Genomic DNA, 20243 nt, shown 5'->3' with positions numbered 1-20243 from the left:
TTTAAAAGTAATACTATTTTAGCACAAGGACCCATCCTCGTACGCACCAGAGCATCAGCTGCCATCATCATCATCACCACTAGCACCACCGGGAGCTCGTCCCCTGATGCCCCGTCCGTCCGCTGATCCGCACTGCTGCTGCTAGGCGTCGGGGCGCGGAGAGGGGAGGGAAAGGAGGAGGAAGAGTGGATGAGGAGTAGGAAGGAGAGGAGTGGAGGGGGGCTCGGCCGGGCTGCCCTATATGGCTGTGGATGTGCTCTCTGCTAATATCGGCTTGAGAGGCACAGCATCGCGTTTCTGCCAGCAGTCAGTGGTGGCTTCCAGAGTCTAAGCAGGCTCCTTCACAGCCATGGCTGAGGGCGGAGAAGGGGAAGATGAGATCCAGTTCTTGAGAACTGTAAGTAAAGAAAATTTCCTCGGTGCGGACAGATAGAACCAATTCACATCATACACTTCACAGTCTCCTGTCGCCAATTAACGCATTCAGAGGCAGCAGACGGCTCGTGAATTAAAGAAATCTCTTATCCGAGGGGAATTATCAGGGAAGTTTTTGTTAACGCATTGCCGGTGGTTAACTTTGCTTTCGCATATGCATGATTAATGATTGTGGAAGTTGCCGCAGGTTGCACGCTGCACCCCGCGGCCACGGCGCACCTGTCGACGTGACTCTTTATGAGGCGAATCTCAATGAGACCCGTCTGCAGGTGCAAGGGCAAAAAAAAAAAAAAAGGTGAACACCATCATGTCGTTTAATAACGCATTCCCTGCTCATTTTCATCCACCCATCATCCCTTTTTGGATTTCTCGAGAAACATTGCCCACCCCCCCTCGCCCAACGCACACAATCAGTCGCTGCTGTTTTGACTTTGTATGGTTATATTCTTTTGCCTGGGGGAGAAGAGTTTCAATAAGTTGTGCTCACACGCAATCCACCCTCTGCGATTACTATTTTAGTTGTTTGACGCAGATTGCTTACGGTGTAGCTGCTCTGCGTGGTTATGCACAGCAGATATCCTTGTAAATGATATGACAGCTTGTATGTTGGTGTGGTGGGAAAAGCTATCGTAGCGGTTTGACCGCGCTCGTATTCTTATTATCTGTTGAAGCTTTGTGACCCTGGTGTTGCGTGAGCAATAATATGACTCCCACAACATGGACAGAAGCGATGGCTACAATTTTTTTTATACTTCTTTATGAAGCTTTATTTTTTATTTATGTTTGAATCTCAGGAGGCATTTAGATGACTTTTTGCTGATTTGCACATTGGAAAGAGTTTTTCAGTTGTTGGATATATTGTAATTGGCCAATTTTCTAGTTATTGTTAATCTGTTGTCTAAATGAGAAATTTAATGAGATTATAAAGATCAGAAATACTCTTACTTGACATAAAAATTAACTGTTTTTGAAGTGGTACCAAAATGATTTACAGTACATGTTTTTGCTCAAGCAGCCACTGATTTCCATTCTTCTGTAATTCGTCACTGTTAATAATTCGTAGATTGACATCAAAGTTGCAGTGAATTGCAGAATGAGCTGCTATATTTAGCAAGTTAATGCTTGTTAGCTGTGACGTATTTCATAAGTCAGGCAAGTTTCAGACGTCTGCTGATAGATTTTAATTTTATACACAAATTAAAGGAAAGCAACAGGATGTCAGAGAAAGTGAAGCCTCTGTAGAAATACCCCTCCAGCCATTGTAATGTAATTCTTCCATAATGTTAGATGTGTTGTTGGAGACAAATTGGTTATAACTGCATCTATCCAGGAAGTTTAGCCGCTATAATAATCACTCACACCTCTAGACTCTTATTTTCAAAGAAGGAACTTGTAGTCATTTTCATTAGACCCTCTTTGGATCTTTTAGAATCTAGACAGTCAAGGATTGTGCTGAAACTGAGGGCTTGTTTTGAGACTTCATCCAGAGCCACAAATATTTGGATTATGCAGCTTTCATAGCTAGTAAGATCTTTTAAGTCGCATTGAGTTTAAGTGTTTAAGTTCGATGCCCCAGAGATGGTGATATATAAATGACCTCTGATCTATATGTCAGAGGTCTGTCTGATTGTGAGCAGTAGGCGGGACCTTGTTCTTAACAGCTCCCACTATTTGTGAAGCCTGTGATATGCTGACACATGCCTCTCAGATTCTACTGTCACAATGGCATCCCAGTTATTTGATGACAACAGCGATTTGTGAGGGGGGGCTTGTTATCAAACCTCTGTGGTGAGAGAAACGTGCCCCCACAGGAAGCCTTAAAATAAGAGCGCTAATTGAAATACACCCCATTACAAACTGTTGAACATTTAGGGGATAAGCCTTTGCACGAGTGGTGTGTCTTTTGTGAAGGTAGCGCTCAAAAGTTTTTAAATGATTGTTGCCAACAAGTGACATTGTAGTATGGCTTTTGTTATGGATATGGAAGGAAAATAATTACCCGACCAAATATTTGGTAATTGCAGCTGCTATTTTAAGGAAAAACAAAACATAAGAAACAATGTAATTAAATGGCCAAATGTGCAAAGTGTCCAGCTTTGGATTCATCTTGTCAGATGGTAACAGAGGCCCAGACATTGTGATTTGCTTTAAGCATCAACGCTGCTGATGTGTAACTTTGAGAAAGCTGGCAGTCATGAGAGTTTCTCTGTCAAAGGTGAAGACAGCAGTTGCTTCTGAAACTTAATATTGTACCACCGAAGCTTACTCTCTGCTTTGATTCAGGGAGATGATTAATACTCCACCTTATGATACAATGAAATGATGCATTCATTGATTGAGACCAGGCTTTCTTTGAGCGTTTCATTTAGAATAAAAGTCATTGAGTTCATGACTTGGATCGGATTAAGGTTTATTCATTGACACTCCTCTGTTAACATATGTCAGTTAATCATTATTAAACTCTGGCCACTGGAAATACAAAAAAGGAGTATTTAGGCACTGATTTATGCATTTCGTTTCTCCTGAGAGCAGAGAGAGTTACAAGCAGTGTTTGTAGTAAATGACCAGACACATTATAAGCTAATCATTCTCCTAAAAGCCATAGTTTTAAAAACATAGTAAGTATGCAAGCTTGATAAATTAAGGATGTATTTTAGGATGAAAGAATAATGACCCAGGTCTAATAAAAGTAGGTTCCTTTTTTTCCTGGGTCTTTTACCACAATCATGTTTATAGTCTTCAAATTCATACTACCGTAAGAACATTTAGTGGAGTTTTTGCCTGAAAAATAAATAAGTTGGAATAATTAAACAACAAAATCTGCCAGAGAACATTATTTGTTCAGCCAGTGGCTGAAAACAAGAAGCCTGGTTTGTTTTGCTTCCAATCTGATTAAAATTTCCAACATTATCTCTGTAAAATGCAGCAGTGTCACATGAGAAAGCTTGACAGGAATAGCTACAGTATCAGTTGGGTTGGGTTTAACCTGTTCAGCTGCGGCTTTCTTTGTAGAAGTATTATTGGTATGTTTGCACTATACACACTTTAAAAATAAATAAATAATAAAACCTGTGTTGTCCAGGTGAGCTGCTGTTGCACTTTTTAAGCCAGGTGTTCAAGGCTTGCAGTCCACCAGTAGCTCCTCTGGGCTTATTTGGAGTTTATGTTGTTCTGGCAGCCTTCTGCATACCAAGGCGAGGACTTGAGGGGCTTAAATTTAGCCTTTTTAAAGATGATGCTTCCACAGCACATATAGCTTTGCTCGCCTGGCACTAAACTAAACCACACCAGGGGCAGTGCTTCAGCCGGGGACGCACAACACCAATGGCACTTTAACACCATTTTTATGGGGATAAAGTAGCATTTAGAAATCAAATGCTTAAACCACATAGTAACATACAGCTATTTCTGAAGCTTAGTGTGTCAAAGTAATGGACAGTGTCACTGTTCTTTCAGGTTTCAAATCAAACGTGTTGGTAGGTGCTGGTTGAAACATTTTGAGTAGGTTTGCAGAAAATATGCACTGATCTTAGTCCAAGACTTAAAGCTAAATTCCTCAAAGGGGAAAAATAGTCTAAAACTAGGTTTAATCCAACTTAAAGTGAGTAAATAATTACCAGATTACATCTTGGAGGATCTCTTCATGTAGAGTAAGGGTAACTGTTTGTGGTGCTTAATGAGTGGGGTAGAGTGCACATAACATTTATTCTTTTTTTTTTTTTCTAGAGTGGTTTTGCATCGACTCTTTAAGGTTAGGTATTTGAATATGAAAATCTGTTTCAGGCAACGTTAAAATTAAATCCTGTATTCTTGAAAATGTCATTTTAGTGCTCAGCAAAGATGAAAATGCAACAATATAATTTGCGTGTTTAATTTTCACACCTCTTTATGAATATTTTATGTATCTTAAAGTTAAAAAGGTATAATCTTTGAAGTTATAAGCTGCCATACTTTGGGAAATATTCAGATGTTTTGTCAATTTAAAAAGAAATTAAAATACAATGGTGCAATTTCATTCACCTTTTTTGCAAGCAGATGCAGTTTCTAACTGTTTCACTATGGAAATGCTTGCTGAATGTTTAATAAATTGCATTGTGTGTATGTATACCATTTAACTTTCCATTTTAATATTTGAATATCGTTTCTAAAACTATTTGAAAATAAAGTGTAAACAGCTTCTCCTGTTTCATGTAATATGGATACAGAATAATGGCGATTATTGCATTTTCTTTTTTTTAAATAACACACGTTAATGTGGAAATACAGGTGTGGCATTTCATTTTCTTTTTTTGTTTATTATGGTCCTGCATGGCTTCCATATCTGACAGTAAATGAAGTGTAATGCCGTTCAACGCTGATTTCGAGCTACTCACAAACTAAACTGGAGAAAAATGAGACCACATATTCTGTCTTGCTTGTCCCCATAACTAATAATGAATAATTTCACAGAGGCAGCTTTGCATTTATAGCAGATGACTAAATCTAGCATAGCCAGCAATACTGAAAAGTAATGGGCATGTTAAAATTTCCATATCATGATTCTGCAAGGATCCACTGAGCGTGTGAGAGCAAGACTTCATGCAGACATCTGTGCGCCTGCCAATTTTTTGTGACCGCTCGGGATGTGTCCATAGAGACAAAGCACTACAATGCATGAACTATCCACTTCAAGCGGGCTTCAAAGAAATATAACAGGTCTGTCTACTCATACACAACAGAATAAGTGGCACTGCAGCCTGATTGAAGGATGGCACATGTTCCATGTTGCACTAGTTGGCGCCCTTGCAAAGTTTGTCTCTCTAATAAGATATGGAGTGTTGTCCTGTAGCCTCAGGTGAACCTCCCTGAGCTTGATCTAAATTGAATAAGAAGGATTTCCTCTGTATTGATTGAACACGCTGTGATGGCAAAGCAACTGCGTGTTCTCTGGCAGGTCCAGTTCTTTACAGTCATCAGAACTGAAGGACAGCGAGGCTGCTGCCATCCTCGCCATTTACACAACCTTGATGTAATGGTCGTGCACTAACTCTTCTCCATGCTTTAGATTTCTACATGCAAAACTAGGGCTGTTTAACTGAACAATAAATGAATTGGTCAGATGATATAGATATAAGCTCACGTGGAGTTGCATTAGCAGGAAAATGTCTGTCTTTCATTGTTCTTCTGTTTGCTAAAGCTAGTGATACCTAATCTTCTCATTATTCAGTTTCCAGCCATTTTAACTAGTGTTGAACAGCTTATGTAATGCCCATAAAACATGAAGGAGGGAGGGAAAGGCTCTTGTCTCTTAACCCAGTGTGAGGCTTTTGGGTATGCCTTCACCTGGAGACCTTATGTAAGTGTTCATTCCCAAAAAGCTGCATGTAAAAGTTTCATATTTTGTTTTTGCTTTTAAAACAGCTATGCCTTGTTTTGCTATCCCACAAAAATGCTGTCCCCATAAGATGTAACCAGTTAAATGAGCAAACATTATGCAGTCATAATCAATAATTATCTCTAAAGTCACTTTATAGAGCAACATAATTTCAACCTACATGCCTTGAGTTTCATATCCCAACCAGGAATCCAAGCAAATGTAGTCTGTGTCTTGGATAGACTGTTCAGTTTCAGCTTCAGACGTTGTGCAGCAAGTTGCTGTGGGGGTCCAGGTAGAGTCAGCATGCGAATCCCAGTAGGCGCAGCAGCAGCGTGAGCGGACTCTCAACCTAAATAATTGCCTTCATTAATCAACAGAGGACAGCAAAAGGTGCAGGCACCGAGCCTCTTAAAGTTTAAGTGTCTCTTAGGTCATGTAGTTCATTTTCAGTTAAGCGCAGCACAGTTTAGCTTTTTGTTACATCTTTGGCCACAATGGTGTTTCCTACAGGAGCCAAGGAGGCTTCAGGAGGGTATTTTCTCTATTTTTTTTTTCCTTTTCTTTTTTCTCCAAACTACAAGAACCTACAAGAACACTTCATACAGTGACTGTTTTAGTTGTTTTGCATGAGAGATTTATATGCCCCCCCCCCCCCCCCCCCCCCCCCCCCCCCCTCGGCCTGGAGTGGAAGCAGCACTCAAGGTAGTAAGAGTGAACTAAAACAAGCCAATCTACCAAACAATAAACTGTACTTTACGATAAAACTCCTTTGAGATGAGCAGAGCTGCAGATTCAGATGGCAGTTAATTATTTTCTCTTTGCCATTTGATGCAAGTTTTTTTTATAGGAGCTTTAAGTGTGCTGAGCATATAAGCATTTTTACAGGGACACCTTGGCATACAGTCAGTTGGGTGCCAAGTGCATTTTACAGTAATAATAAAGTTCAAGGACTCATTTCCACGTCATTTTAAATAAACAGAAATAGAAGTATTGTTTACATTACTGATCCCACCATTTAATAGCATTTTTAGATGTTCCACTGTTTTAGAAATAATTATTATGTTTGTCATGTCGCTAGTAATTCTCTCGTCATCGGTTTTTCAGTGAACTTCTATTTGTTGTGTGCATCCAGCCATGGCGGGTGCAGTGTAGAAATGACATCTTGCAGCAGGATGGATTTGGAATTCATGTCTAGCCTTTGTGCGGAGGGAGGTTTACCTTGTCTCAGACTGCTACTGATCTATGGCAAAACGCTTAAATGCTCAATGATTTTATCCTGTCACGTCTTCTATTGAGCCACAGCTGTCCAGTCTGTCAGAGGAATTAAAATTTGACCTTTGTGAAATGTGTTCTGAAGAAGCTGTATTTGCCCTAACATGTGTGAGGCTACAGTAGCATCAGAGCTAAAATTTGCATCAAATTTGACACACTCAGCGCTGACAGCATGTGGACTAATACACCTGATGCTATAGGCTAGGAGCTGAGTGCTTAGAGCTGAAGTCAGTCTCAGGTGAAAGTCTTCTCTTTACCTGATATCTGCAATTCTCTTCCTGTCTGGTTCTCAGTTCACGATCACACACATACACAATCTTCTCACAACCCACTACACTTTGCCTGTGTCCACTCTATCTCATCAGACAGGATGATAGACCGAGAGACTCCCCAGTTCCATCTCAAGCCCCCCCCCCCCCCCGCGCGCGATTTTTCAGCGCTTCTGCTGAGGTGGACGTCTCGGCCTTGCACGCATGGTGGCCTCTATTATTTGAAGCTGCTCTAAAGCAATATGCATACAAACTAAGCCAAGAAAATCCAATTTGTTATGAGGACACCATATAAATCTTGGGGTCTGTGATCCATGGCAGTGTACCGCTGGGCAAAACCTACCTGAATGCAGAATTTTATTTCTTTTTCTTTTTCTTTTTAAATATAGAGCTTAGATGTGTGGTGCATTATTCATTTTGAGCCATGATGTTATCTCAGGTATTCACACAAACTTGCATATGAACACCTACACATATAAAAGACTTTAATATACATCCAAGTTAAGCGTGACAGTGACTGTACAATATAAAATGCATCTTCAATGACAAATCGGTGTGTAGCTCCTGAGGCCTGCGAGATTCCTGTTTTGTTTTTTTTGTTTTTAAACATGTGCTGAAGACATGTTTCATTTAAAAAAAAAAAAAAAAAAAAAGACTTTCCTCAAGGATTCTCCAAGACTGTCAGATAAGTTCAAACTATATTTTGTGATATTTTCTTAAGGGTTAGTTTTTTTTTGTTTTGTTTTTTATGAAAATCCCCATGGCAGTAATTATAGATGACGACAACAAGAACAAAATAAATGATGTATTGATTATACATGACATCAGCGTTTCATTGTTTTGTACAAATGACAGAAGCTTAAATGAGTTTAATTGAGTATTATTTTACAAAAGTGCTTCAGTTTCCTCTGTAGTTTACTGAGTGTAAAAGCGATATTATAGAAGCGATTAAAATTAATCTTCCAGTCATGTCTTAAATCCAGACAGATCCGTTGTTTCTCTAGTGGAAAGAGAGAGATGGGGGAAAGTTTTCACCTTCAGCCACTTGAAGTGTTTGACAGATAAACTATAATGTTTTTCTTCTCTTTTTCACGGCTATGAATACTATTATAGATTTAAAACAATAAGCTCAGCATTATATGTAAAAACACCAAAAATGGATAGAGCACTCAAGCTTCAGACTTTGCTTTTTATACTCCTGTTACTATATCATGTTAGTGATATAGTAACAGGCACACAGCTTTGGCTGTGTAAACAGCTGCTCCACCCAGCTGCTGTTTAAACCCTCGGAAGAAAGTTGGCTTAATGAGAGGGTTGCGTTAAAGGTAGAGGATCTAAAGCAGATTATTACAGACAGATTGATTCATATCTTGTATATGACTCATACTCATAGTGGTTTACACATTTGATTGGCAAACAAAAGGTTCCTGCGGTGGGGGAACAAATCTTTTTGTTTTTGTTTGCATCAGGAAGGGCCTCTGGTCTAAAACATCTGTCGAGTCAAACATGCGGAGCTGCCTGCTGTGGACCCCTTGTGATAAGGGAGCAGCTGAAAGTAACTATATAATTACATCCAATATGGCACTTATGCATTCAAGAATTTAAAAAAATGACCTGGGCTTTCTATGAAGAGAATTTAAATTTATTTTATTTTATTTTATTTAAAAACTGGTATAATTGAATTGGAAACTATCTTGAATAAGTTGAATGCTGATTGGTTGTTTTTGCTGATTTTTGTTTCTGTACTTTGGGACTTGTTATTGTGCAGTATAACTCTTTCCTAATGTTGTGTCGGGCTGTAAAACTGAAACCCCATCTTGACCAGCTTTTCTTAAAAATAGCTGCTACCTGCAACAAAGGTTAAATATAAATGAAAAACAACACATTTGTCGAGTGTGAGAATTCCAGGGTTTTTTTTTTTTTTTATAGACCAGTAGATGGTAGAGGAGAAAAAGGTGAAACTTAGAGTTAAATCAAAACCGACTGAGTTCAGGGCCCCGCTACACATTGTCAAGAGAAGTGAAATTAGACGAGTTACAGCAAGACTTGCCTGTCAAACAACAAGATGACTGAGAATTGACAGGAGGGCTGGAGCAGTAAGTGACTACACAGGAAGCATGACTGCAAAGGTCAATGTTTCTCCCTTATATTTAGGAAAAACACATTATGCTTTCTGTCAATATGAAATGTTAATAATTTACATAGCTAATAATTTACTGCTCAGCGACTATAAATTATTCTGTACTTTTTTTATGCTGAATGATTTTTGTTTGTGCTCTGAGGCTGAATGTGTGTTTTGTTAAGAGATTTATAAGTAAAGGGAGAAGGGAGGCTAGCTTTTGTTGTTAATGACTCAAAACATTGACTGACGGAGTGTAACAGCTACTGCTGCTCACACACAGACTTGTATAGATGATGAATTGTTATTCCAGGAGGGAGTGCTGTGGACTTCTGTGGAAGATTAAACATCTGGAATGAAAGGACATCTTTCTCCTTCTTGTACAATGCTGTCATTTATTTGTCTTTTGTTTTGTTTTTTAACAAAACACCTTAATTGTGATGAGTATGTTTTGCATGACAAGAATAAAGATTAAATAAATGTAAGATCAAATCAATAACTGGATTCCAGGTTTTATACTTGTGTGAGATTCAAGGATGGAGCGATTTCATGAATCTTAAAGCCAAATAGCTTTTCAGGTGTGAATGGTGTTATACCATCATGTTTTTTTTTTTTTGTTTGTTTGTTTTTTTGTTTGTTTTTGCTTTGTTTGAGTTGGGCGTACTGTAATTTGAGCATTTATATAATTTTAAAGATTTTTTTTTTACCTTAAGTATCAAGACAGTCAAGAATGAATTGGGCTTCAATTCATCATTTATTCCTTAAGATAGACCAACTAAAGACTGAGAAGCTACAGATATAACATTGCAGCTGACTGTTCTGCTAAAGTTCAGTTTGTCTCAAACAAAAATTGAGGCAGAGCAGAAAACAGGCTGTGGCCTAATCTGACGTACCTCGCCCATTAACCAGAAACACTGAGTCTTTGACTTGGGTCATTAGCTCTCATTCAGTGCAGAAGATTATTTCTACCTTCAGGGGCATCTTGGCTTTTGAAAAATGCTCATAAAGCTACAGTAAAATGTCAGATTACTAATTTATCAGGTTTTCAGTACTCCTGTCTTCTTCAAGTACTATTTCACACTGCTACTACAGTCTGTCAGGCTTTTCTCTTATCATTTTCTTTTTACCCAAGGCACTTCAAGGTTATAAAAAAATTAACATAAGGTTGTGAGATTGTGAAAAATATCCTCACTTATAGTGAAGTTCTTGGAGTTGACTGATCAGTCATGAATGAATGAAATTTTTAGATCTGAAAAGCAGTTGTTTATGAAAAAATCTTGTTTTTCCATATCAGAAACTTAGATATCAGATCCATATCAGATGGGCATCAACATCAATGTATATCAAGCTTATCAGGTTGTAGTTCTCACACATCTACACTGTTTCTGCTTTGCTCTCCATGTTGTTAGCTAAGCTTCACTGAAAACTCGTAGCTCAATCTGTACTTAGCACCCTGCCTGACATTTATGAGAAACATGACTCCCGAGCAGACAGGGCAATTTTGACAGACTACCCACTGAGGCAGTGTGAACAAGGAGACGAATGTGCTGGGATTTCCTTGATTTCCTTACATTTCTAACCACCAAAGCCTGTCTGTGTTGATCTCCACTGAACGTGTGCAAAGCCTGCATATCAAAATAGAAACACTGAGGGATTGAACAGATTCACCTTTTCTCAAGTTCACATTGGTGGCAGCGCCGGGCGAGTTGTGGGAGTTTATTTGGTATGCTGGAGCATGGGGAGTTCTCGGGTGTCAGTTGGTGGATGCATCAGGCAGCGCACACACGCCCACCTGTTGCTGTCTGTTGAGCCAGGCTGGCTGTTCAGTTATTGAAGTAGAAGAAGAAAAAGAGTGTAGGAAATGCTGCAAGTCTGATAGAGAGTCAACACAGTTCCAGTGGTCATACAAGGAAATCTCTAACCAGTGTAAGAAACGATTTTGTATTCTTTAGATTGGAGATGTGTCAAACTCACAGGATTCAGAGGACGGGTGGGGTTGGTTTCGGTGTGGGCAGGGTCAAGTTCCCGCTCTACACTTGAAAGCTGAGGAATCAGCCACCCAACCCTCATTTACCTCCTCCTGCTACAGGACAGGGCCCTATACATAGTAATGATGCTGGTCTTTAGCTGTCTAGCAGATGGTCACGCTGTTTCTACAGGGATCACTTTGCCTTAGATTCACCAGATTCTCTGGCTTGGAATCAAGTCAAGAGTGCAGAGACAGACAGAAAGTGTCTTAAAGTGTCTTGGCTGTGGCCACACATGGCCATTTAATTACTTTTGGGAAACTGATCATAGAGATGGGATTTTTATGGGAGAAATTCACTCCTTACAGTGTCCCCTGTGGTTGTTTTTATTTAGAACCATCGTCCATTCTGCTCTTCCTCCTGTTGCTTCACACTGCTCAGATGACAGTTTGTCATCCAGTTTATGCAGATTCCTGATCTCAGTGCAACTCTGACCACTTCTGGTTCTAAAGCAACACTATCAAAGTGAAGCTGGCTCTGGAAGACACTGTAGTTGTCTGATTTTATTGATTTCAAATATGCACAAATCCGTAATAGTTGTCCAGTCTTCAGTGAAGGAGTTTCAACTTGTATTGCAACTTTTTCCTACTAACAAACAGAAAATTTCACTAAAAAGCCATCTGTGATTTGGTCATAGTCAAGTCACCCTAGGGTAAATATAGTATGCTGGTAATGGTGCCAGGCCCCATTACTTTCACAAGGCCACCAGAATTCCAAACAGCTGAAAAGAAAGAGCTGTATTTACTTGATTTTAAAGAGGTGACAAGTCTTGGGTCATCCTGTGGCCGTATTGAGTTTCTCCATCTGTAGCCTGTAAGAGCAAACTGTGTTTCCTCCATCACACTACTAGAAAGAAAGCTGCAGCATTGATTCTGAGGCAATACTGATGCTTTCTGCTATCAGTAATCACCTCCCTGAAGCCCACACTTGGATTGTGGGTTTTTAAAATGATGCCCATATGCGGTACTGTGCCAGTTTTACCACCTACTTATTTCACCATGACATTTCACTGGATTGTTTCACTTGGATCATATAGAACGACCAAAATATATTTTTAAAACCACAACTTTGTTTTTTTTTTAAATGCTTCTTAAAAATCCAATTGTTAGTTTCTTTATCCATTAGAATAGAATAGAATTCAACTTTATTGTCATTGCACATGCACAGGTACAGGGCAACGAAATGCAGTTTGCATCCATCCAGAAGTGCTTTAGTGATATAGATATATTACAATATATATTAGCAATAATATAGATATGTGAGTATATTACAGAAATGGGTCTATTATGGTATGTTATAATGTACACGGTATGAAGTATGTTGTGAATATTCTATAACTATAAGTATGTACAGGCTGTAGTGAGTACAAGCTATGTACAGGATATGAACAGGATATAAATATGAAAAACTATACAGAATATGAAATAAATAACTTTACAGAATCTGGGATATACAGCTATACAGAAATGGGAACTATGCAAGTTGTAAACAGTTGTAGGATTAAAAATTATCGAATGTACAGAATGATTATTTACACAGAGCTATACAGTAGTGCAGTTAAGATAAGTGAGGGTGTAGATAGTTTCTACAGAGGCTATATAAAGTGCTAGTGGTTGTGAGTGGTGGTTCAGTCCATGTTATTATTGTGTTTGAGGGTACAGTTGTCCATTGTGGGTGTGTGTATGTTCAGTCCATGAGTTTAACGTGGGTCAGATGTCAGGAGGCAGAGTTCAGGAGTCTGACAGCTGTGGGGAAGAAGCTGTTCCGGTACCTGGTGGTCTTAGTCCGGAGGCTCCTGTGGCGCCTCCCAGAGGGCAGGAGGGTGAAGAGTCCATGTGATGGGTGACTGGGGTCTTTGATGATTTTCCCAGCCCTTTTCAGACACCGCTTCCTGTAGATGTCTTTTATGGCAGGAAGTGGTGCTCCGGCGATGCGCTGGGCAGTTTTCACGACCCTCTGCAACGCCTTCCAGTCCGAGGCAGAGCAGTTCCCGTACCAGACTGTTATACAGTTGGTCAGGATGCTCTCGATGGTGCAGCGATAGAAGTTCACCAGGATGTCTGAGGACAGGTGGTTCTTCCTCAGAGTCCTCAAGAAGAAGAGGCGCTGGTGAGCCTTCTTGACCAGCTTGGAGCAGTTGGTCGTCCAGGTGAGATCCTCAGAGATGTGGACTCCCAGGAACTTGAAGCTGCTCGCACGCTCCACAGCCGTCCCCTTAATGTGGATGGGTGGATGTGGGTCAGCATTCCTCCTGTAGTCCACGATGAGCTCCTTGGTCTTCTCGGTGTTAAGCAGCAGGTTGTTTCTGTCGCACCACTCAGCCAGATGATCCACCTCCTCCCTGTAGGCGGCCTCATCGTTGTCACTGATGAGGCCAATCACCGTGGTGTCATCTGCAAACTTAATGATGGTGTTGGAACCATCAGCAGGTCTGCAGTCGTGGGTGAAGAGGGAGTAGAGGAAAGGGCTCATCACACAGCCTTGTGGTACACCGGTGTTCATTGTGATGGTAGATGAGCAGCGGTTATCCAGCCGGACATGTTGGGGGCGGTTGGTCAGGAAGTCCAGTAACCATTTGCAGATGAGGGAACTGATACCCAGGTCTGTCAGTTTCCTGATGAGTTGTGAGGGGTGGATTGTATTGAATGCTGAACTGAAGTCTATAAACAGCATTCTGGCGTAGGTGTTGTTGTTGTCCAGGTGTGAGAGGACAGAGTGCATTGCGATGGAGACTGCATCCTCTGTGCTCCTGTTCCGGCGGTATGCGAATTGGTGGGGGTCCAGGGTGGGGGGGAGACAGGATTTGAAGTGTGGACATTGATCCTGCTCAGCACCGCTCCTACATCGGTGGGAGAGAGAGTCATAGGTTAATTTCTGACATTGTTTTAGCTGTATTTCAGTAGTGGTGAGGCATTAGAAATTTGCTTTTCTTGTGTTTAAACTTAAAGTTGGTGAAATGTACTTGCTGCCACTTAAGGTCAACTAATCCAGTTGCTGCTCATGTGGATCAAAGCCTTCAGTAGGATTAAAGTCACTGGTCAGTCTTTCACAGGACCAGCAGCCAGAAGAGCGATGTTTGCCCTCATCAATATATATTGCACTGTGCAACAGTCTTGAACAACCCCTCATTTCTTTATGTTTTGCTTCCAAGGAGATAATTTATTGTATATTTTCATTCTTCAAACTAGTCTTGAGCTTTTTGAAGGTCTTTAACCCTTTCATGCATGAATTATGACAACCTCAAGCAGGATTTTTTTTCTTAAGTTTTTTTTTATTCATCTTTAGGCATGACAAAACTATTTTTGAACTTCATTTTTTAACATGTACTTTTCAGAGAGTTTCTTTTACATCCATTTAGGTGGACAACATATGTTTTGACTTATGAATTTGGTATTTCCAAGTATACCATAAACACTGACACAAATACAAGAAAACAGCCTTTGAATAGCTATCCACTGTAGTGACCACTATAAGTGAAAGGGTTAAAAAGTTGTTGTTTTTTTTTGGGGGGGGGGGGGGATTTTGGGTGTTTTTTTTTTTTTTTTTTTGTAGCTGACCATTTTCAGAGGAGTTATTTTGTTGTTGTTCTTTTGTTTTTCTTAAGCTGTTTAACCCTAACCTATGAATCATTCATGCACAAAAATGCACCTAACTCAAGGGATGGACCAGTGTTGTTTACACATAACAGACAACTTGGCAAAGAACCAATTTTAAATCGTGTCCTTAGGCACTTTATCACAAAAATACAATTTTTTTCCTTGAATCTTCAAAAAAATCTTCAAAGAAGCTATTTGGTTACATTTCAGCCAATGGTGCTGGAAATTCTCTCAATATTAATTGAAGTATGACTACAGAAAATAAATTCCAGGTTGTAATCCACCATAAGAAAAGCACATTAGTGGGAACAGTTTTGTTTTTTTAAGCATGACAAAGATCCCATATTTCCTATGCAATAACAGCTTATGTGGATAAACAAATACACAGCGGAAGAGTCTCAGTCATGGATTGGCCTCCTCAGAGTACAGACTTCAGCATTATTGAAGCAGTGTGGGATCACGTTCTCATGACAGGGAACAAATAAAAAGACTACTTAAATAAATTACAAAAAATATTGTCTAAGGGAGTTCAGACTGTGTTGAGGTTTAAGGACCAGATATTTATGTTCAAGCTTATTGGAATTGTTATTGCCTTATATACTGTATTTGCTGCTGATTGCTGTAGACTACCTGAAGAGCCTGTTCTAGCATTTGACACACTTTTTTTCATGGTGGAAATTTGGAAGTAAAGACTCCTGGTATGCAACAACCGGTTTAATTGAACTGGAAAACTTTTAAGAAACAGCCAGGTGAACCGTTCTCCTGTTCATTTTATTTATGTATGTTTTTTTTTTATTTTTAAAAAAAGGTAAGTAAACTGGCTCTGGCCATGTATTTAGTATGCAGACAGACTATTGATTCATGCAAATCCAGACCTATTACTCCATTGGGTCCATCTTTAATATATGAATACCTCCTATATGTATGTAAAGAGATTCCAAACCATCTAGTGAACCCTCACGTTACATGTAGATGCCAGAAAGAGTAAGACTAATATGAAACACAGCTTGACTTTGAACCTTTACAACCTTGTTTTAACATTTTACGTCTGCTTAAAACAATTGACAGATTTGTCATTAGAGAAAATAGCTCCTGAAAGACGCATGCTTTCAGTTGTTTCCAATTCATTTTTATTCATAAAGCAGTGTGAAATTACCGACTGGAGACAATTTTCTCCTACATTGTAGGATTTGTATGAGCTGAAATTGAATGCTTTATGCATCAAGATTATTCGGCAATTAAAAACCCCACTTAAATGATTTTCCATGCTAGGGCTTTTATTTTGCAGTCACACCAAATTCCCTATGATTTAGGCTCCAATGTGCCATTATTTGAAATATTGTTAGGGTCTGTTATCTTGCCTCCTGAGTCTGTGGCTGCTGTACAGCCTGTATCTAAATCTATTGAATTAATACTGCTGTGAAGGAGGTGGGAGCCAGAACCATGGCAACCATCAGCTCAGATTAGTGTGGGATGTGAGCTGGCAGGAGACATGCACACACCACACATACTATACACTTGCATACGCAAACAAATCAATATCTGTGCATGCCTTGCCAAATAGAGCCTGCCCGCTCTCCACTCTAACAGATACAGATGTTCATTTGTTGTACTGATTGAGTTGAGGTCTGTCTTTATTTCACAGCGATACCAGAATCTGTGTAAATGGTTTAGAAATGATATCACTTCAAACTGGTTGCCCTCAGTACTTGATTAATGTAGTTTATCTCCTTTTCTGCTGTTGAATTGAACAAAAGGGATGCTCTAATGTAGTAGTCATCGGCAAGCTCCCAAACCCCCAAAACAACTGGACACTGGATACTGGACATCGGGCTGGTACTACCAGACTTAATAACAAGGAATATCCATTCAAAGTCAGTAAGAACCTACTGTTTTGCAGGAGCAACAGTCAGCAACATAATTAACAAGATCCCAAGTTTGTTGGATGAACATCCCACGGCTACATGGTGTGTTCTAACATCAGCAATCAGAGCTACTGAAACAGACTTTTACACGTCTCTTTAATTTACGTGAATATTGTTGTGAAAATCTTTCTAAAATTCCTGTTTTGTTCCAGTGTTGGTTGATAGTGTTGGTCAGTTCTCCAGATTCCTCTGGAAATACTTTAAAACTTCATCTTTGAGAAACTTTTTCAAGGAAGTGATAAAGTTCTGTTTTTGAAAATCACTAAGAATTCAGATATTTGCAAGACTTTTAAATTGCAATTAATTTTAGCTGGACTATTTTATATACACTTGTTATCTAACGCTATAGAGGTTGCGTTAGATAACAAGTGTAGCTATAATATTAGAATTTTTTTTCTTTTACTTTGATAAGCCATAGGGAGGTCTGCAGTAAACTGGCCACCTTAAACCCAAAGAAATCTAAGACCATCTTTCTTTACCTTAATGCCTATAAATCATATTCTTAATTTAACAGCCGCTACAAGCTACTTTTTGACCTTCCCCAAGGGACCCGTTTCTCCTCCTAAGATGGACCAGGGATATTTCATTTGTTAAGCAAATGTTTAAGACACTGCACTGTGGAGCCACTTAAGACTTGGTACAGGCAAAAATCCAGAAGTGTTGAATCCTGCACAGGTGCTCCTACTCCATAAATGTGGTAATAGTGATTTGAATAATTACCCCCAATACCCCCAATCTCAAAACTGTCTTGCCAAGCCAAAAACAAAGAAAAAAACTCATTACTTATTATTGCCAATGAATAACTTTATGATAGAATTCAGCAAATTTCTTCCAAGGATTTCAGGTCAAGTCCATTTACTCTTTATACAGGTGTTCCACAGGGACCCATTCTGGGACCTTTCTTATTCACCCTCTACAAAAACAATATTATCTCTGCCACCCAAAACTGTAATGTATATTTCTATGCAGATGACACTGTTTTATTTGCCACTGGCTGTTGATCTGGCCATTGAAAATATACAATCTCCTTTTGAAGCTTTTCAGAAATCTTTTATCACACATGAACTTGTTTTAAACTCTGGGAAAACTAAGTGCTTGCCATTTATAAGGACCCCTGAAAGTATCCAGCCTGTAGAGGCTAGATGTTAGACTCTCTTTTAAAACTCATGTGGAACACCTATCAGGAAAATTAAAGACAAAGATTGTATTCTTATATAAAAAAAACAATTCTTTTTCTTTTTATTCACGAGTCTCAAGATCATTGTACATTTATCTACAATCCACAGTTTTGGCTGTGCTTGATTATGCTGGAATATGCTTCTAAATCCATCTAGAACCCTCTTGATTCTTTTGGCTATTGTTTGTTATAAAATATGTAGGTATACTGTTCAAAATACTACCTCCTGCCCCTGCCTAACTGTCTGCAAGATATCTGGTTTTTATTTTGGGTGGATTAATTTAAGTACATTCTTGGCTTTAACCCTCCTTTTCTTCTGGCAGGACGATGAGGTGGTGCTCCAGAGTGTGGCCACCATCCAGAAGGAGCATCGTAAGTTCTGCCTGGCCGTCGAGGGACTTGGAAACCGTCTATGTTACCTGGAATCAACATCTGAAGCTAAGGTGAGGATGCCCAAAAGCTTTGTTTACTGTGCTACTGAAGAGCATAGCAAATCTGATGTTGTTTACATATGTTGATTGCATATTAAACTAAAATTCATAGCTACTTATATTCAGAGTTGCCTCCCAGTAGTTGACCTGTGCAATTGCCTTGTGATTGAAAGTGTTCGCCTACTTCAAACTGGTCTCCAACAGGAAAAAAAATTTCAGTGTAGTTACTGGATTTTTCTTTCCACTGAAACGAGGCAGTTGAGGTCTCATTTTGACTGAGCCATCACGCAGGGCTGGAAACCAAGCAGCAACCCCCTGGAAAAATGTGTATTCCCTAGCCAGTTTCAATGCGGTGGCTGGAGGTTCCTGGTTATCGATATGTGAAAGTTGTCGCCCTCCCAAAAACCTCTTTCTGATTGCTTTAATTGCTAGTGAACTGCATGATCATCTATAGTTTACATGGAAAACACTGGCTTGTCTTCAAACACTTGCTAACTACTTGCCAAGCGGTAGTCCGGTTTCACTAGCATCGTGCTGTGACCAATTTAACTTTGTAACAGCAGGCAACCTCTGGCAACCACTTGCCAACTACTTGGGAAGTACATTTTCTACCTTAGCAGTAGATCGTTGCCAGGGGGTTGTGCTGTTATTGTCTGCATAATTTTTTTTTCCCCTTATTTTTCAAACAACAGAGGTTTTCATCCATTCTTTGAAAGGTGTATTCTTTATCATTAATTTAACAGACTATTTCAATAAATTTGTATAGTTTAGTTTTATACGAATAATTACTGCTTCGCACTTTCTGACTTAACATGGGACAAGTATTACAGCTGAATGATCAAAACATAAAAAAGCTAAATATTTTTTCAGATTAGTTTAGCTTCTAGATTCAAGTAAAATTTGTTATTAGTGAACAGCCAGAAGTTTTAAGAGGCTGTAAGAAGCTGTTTTCTTGATTTAGCGGCATATTAAGGTTTTGGAAAACCTCATATCTAATGTTCAGTAGTCTTCAAATATATTCATCTGAGCAGCTTGCTTTCTTGAAATTGCTTCAGATAAGAATATTCTGACACAATTACACATATTCTCTCTTTTATTGTTTAAGAAAACTCATCTAATGGGATTAATCATACAGGCAGTTGTTCAACACCAATAGCGCTCTGTTGGCATCTCAGTTTTCTTGTCTTACATTATCATCGAGCAATTAAGCCGAGAACTGTTACTCACTGGACATTTTCTGGTTTTCTGACCATTCTCTGAAAATCCTAGGAGTCGTTGTATGGGAAAATCCAAATTCTGAAATGCCAAAAACTATTCCACATACATTCAAAATAACTTAAATCAAGTTTCCTCTACATTCTAATACTCACTTGGAACTTTAGTAGATCACCTTGACCCTGTCCGCCTGGCTAAATGCTGAATAAGTTGTTATGTCATTGTGTTAACAAGCAGTTGAACAGCTATAACTAATGAAGTGGCCATTAGTTGTATCCGATGGCCACACAAACCTGGCTCTGCAGTGTTTTTTATGAGATGTGCATATTGGAGGTTTTAATTGGGCCACTGAGCATTATGACTTTGAATAAATTTTCTGGACCTGTGGGTATATTTTTGCTCACTCACCTGAAACTGTTGA

At 39.3% G+C, this 20243-nt stretch overlaps 1 protein-coding gene across 4 annotated transcripts in view; it reads left to right on the top strand.

Annotated features, from left to right (window-relative positions):
* Window positions 1-232: 232 nt before the first annotated feature.
* The window catches only part of ryr3 (ryanodine receptor 3), a 113511-nt gene continuing 93500 nt past the window's right edge, over window positions 233-20243 (top strand). For all 4 annotated transcript variants that reach the window (XM_012918973.5, XM_012918971.5, XM_012918970.5 and 1 more), the window contains exons 1-2: window positions 233-397; window positions 18500-18619. In XM_012918973.5, the coding sequence (XP_012774427.3) occupies window positions 350-397; window positions 18500-18619 (168 nt within the window). In that variant the 5' untranslated portion in view covers window positions 233-349. The remainder of the gene's footprint in view (window positions 398-18499; window positions 18620-20243) is intronic.

Source organism: Maylandia zebra, linkage group LG15 (genome assembly GCF_041146795.1).
Source record: "Maylandia zebra isolate NMK-2024a linkage group LG15, Mzebra_GT3a, whole genome shotgun sequence".
Taxonomy (NCBI): domain Eukaryota; kingdom Metazoa; phylum Chordata; class Actinopteri; order Cichliformes; family Cichlidae; genus Maylandia; species Maylandia zebra.
This window is presented reverse-complemented; position numbering and strand designations above follow the sequence as displayed.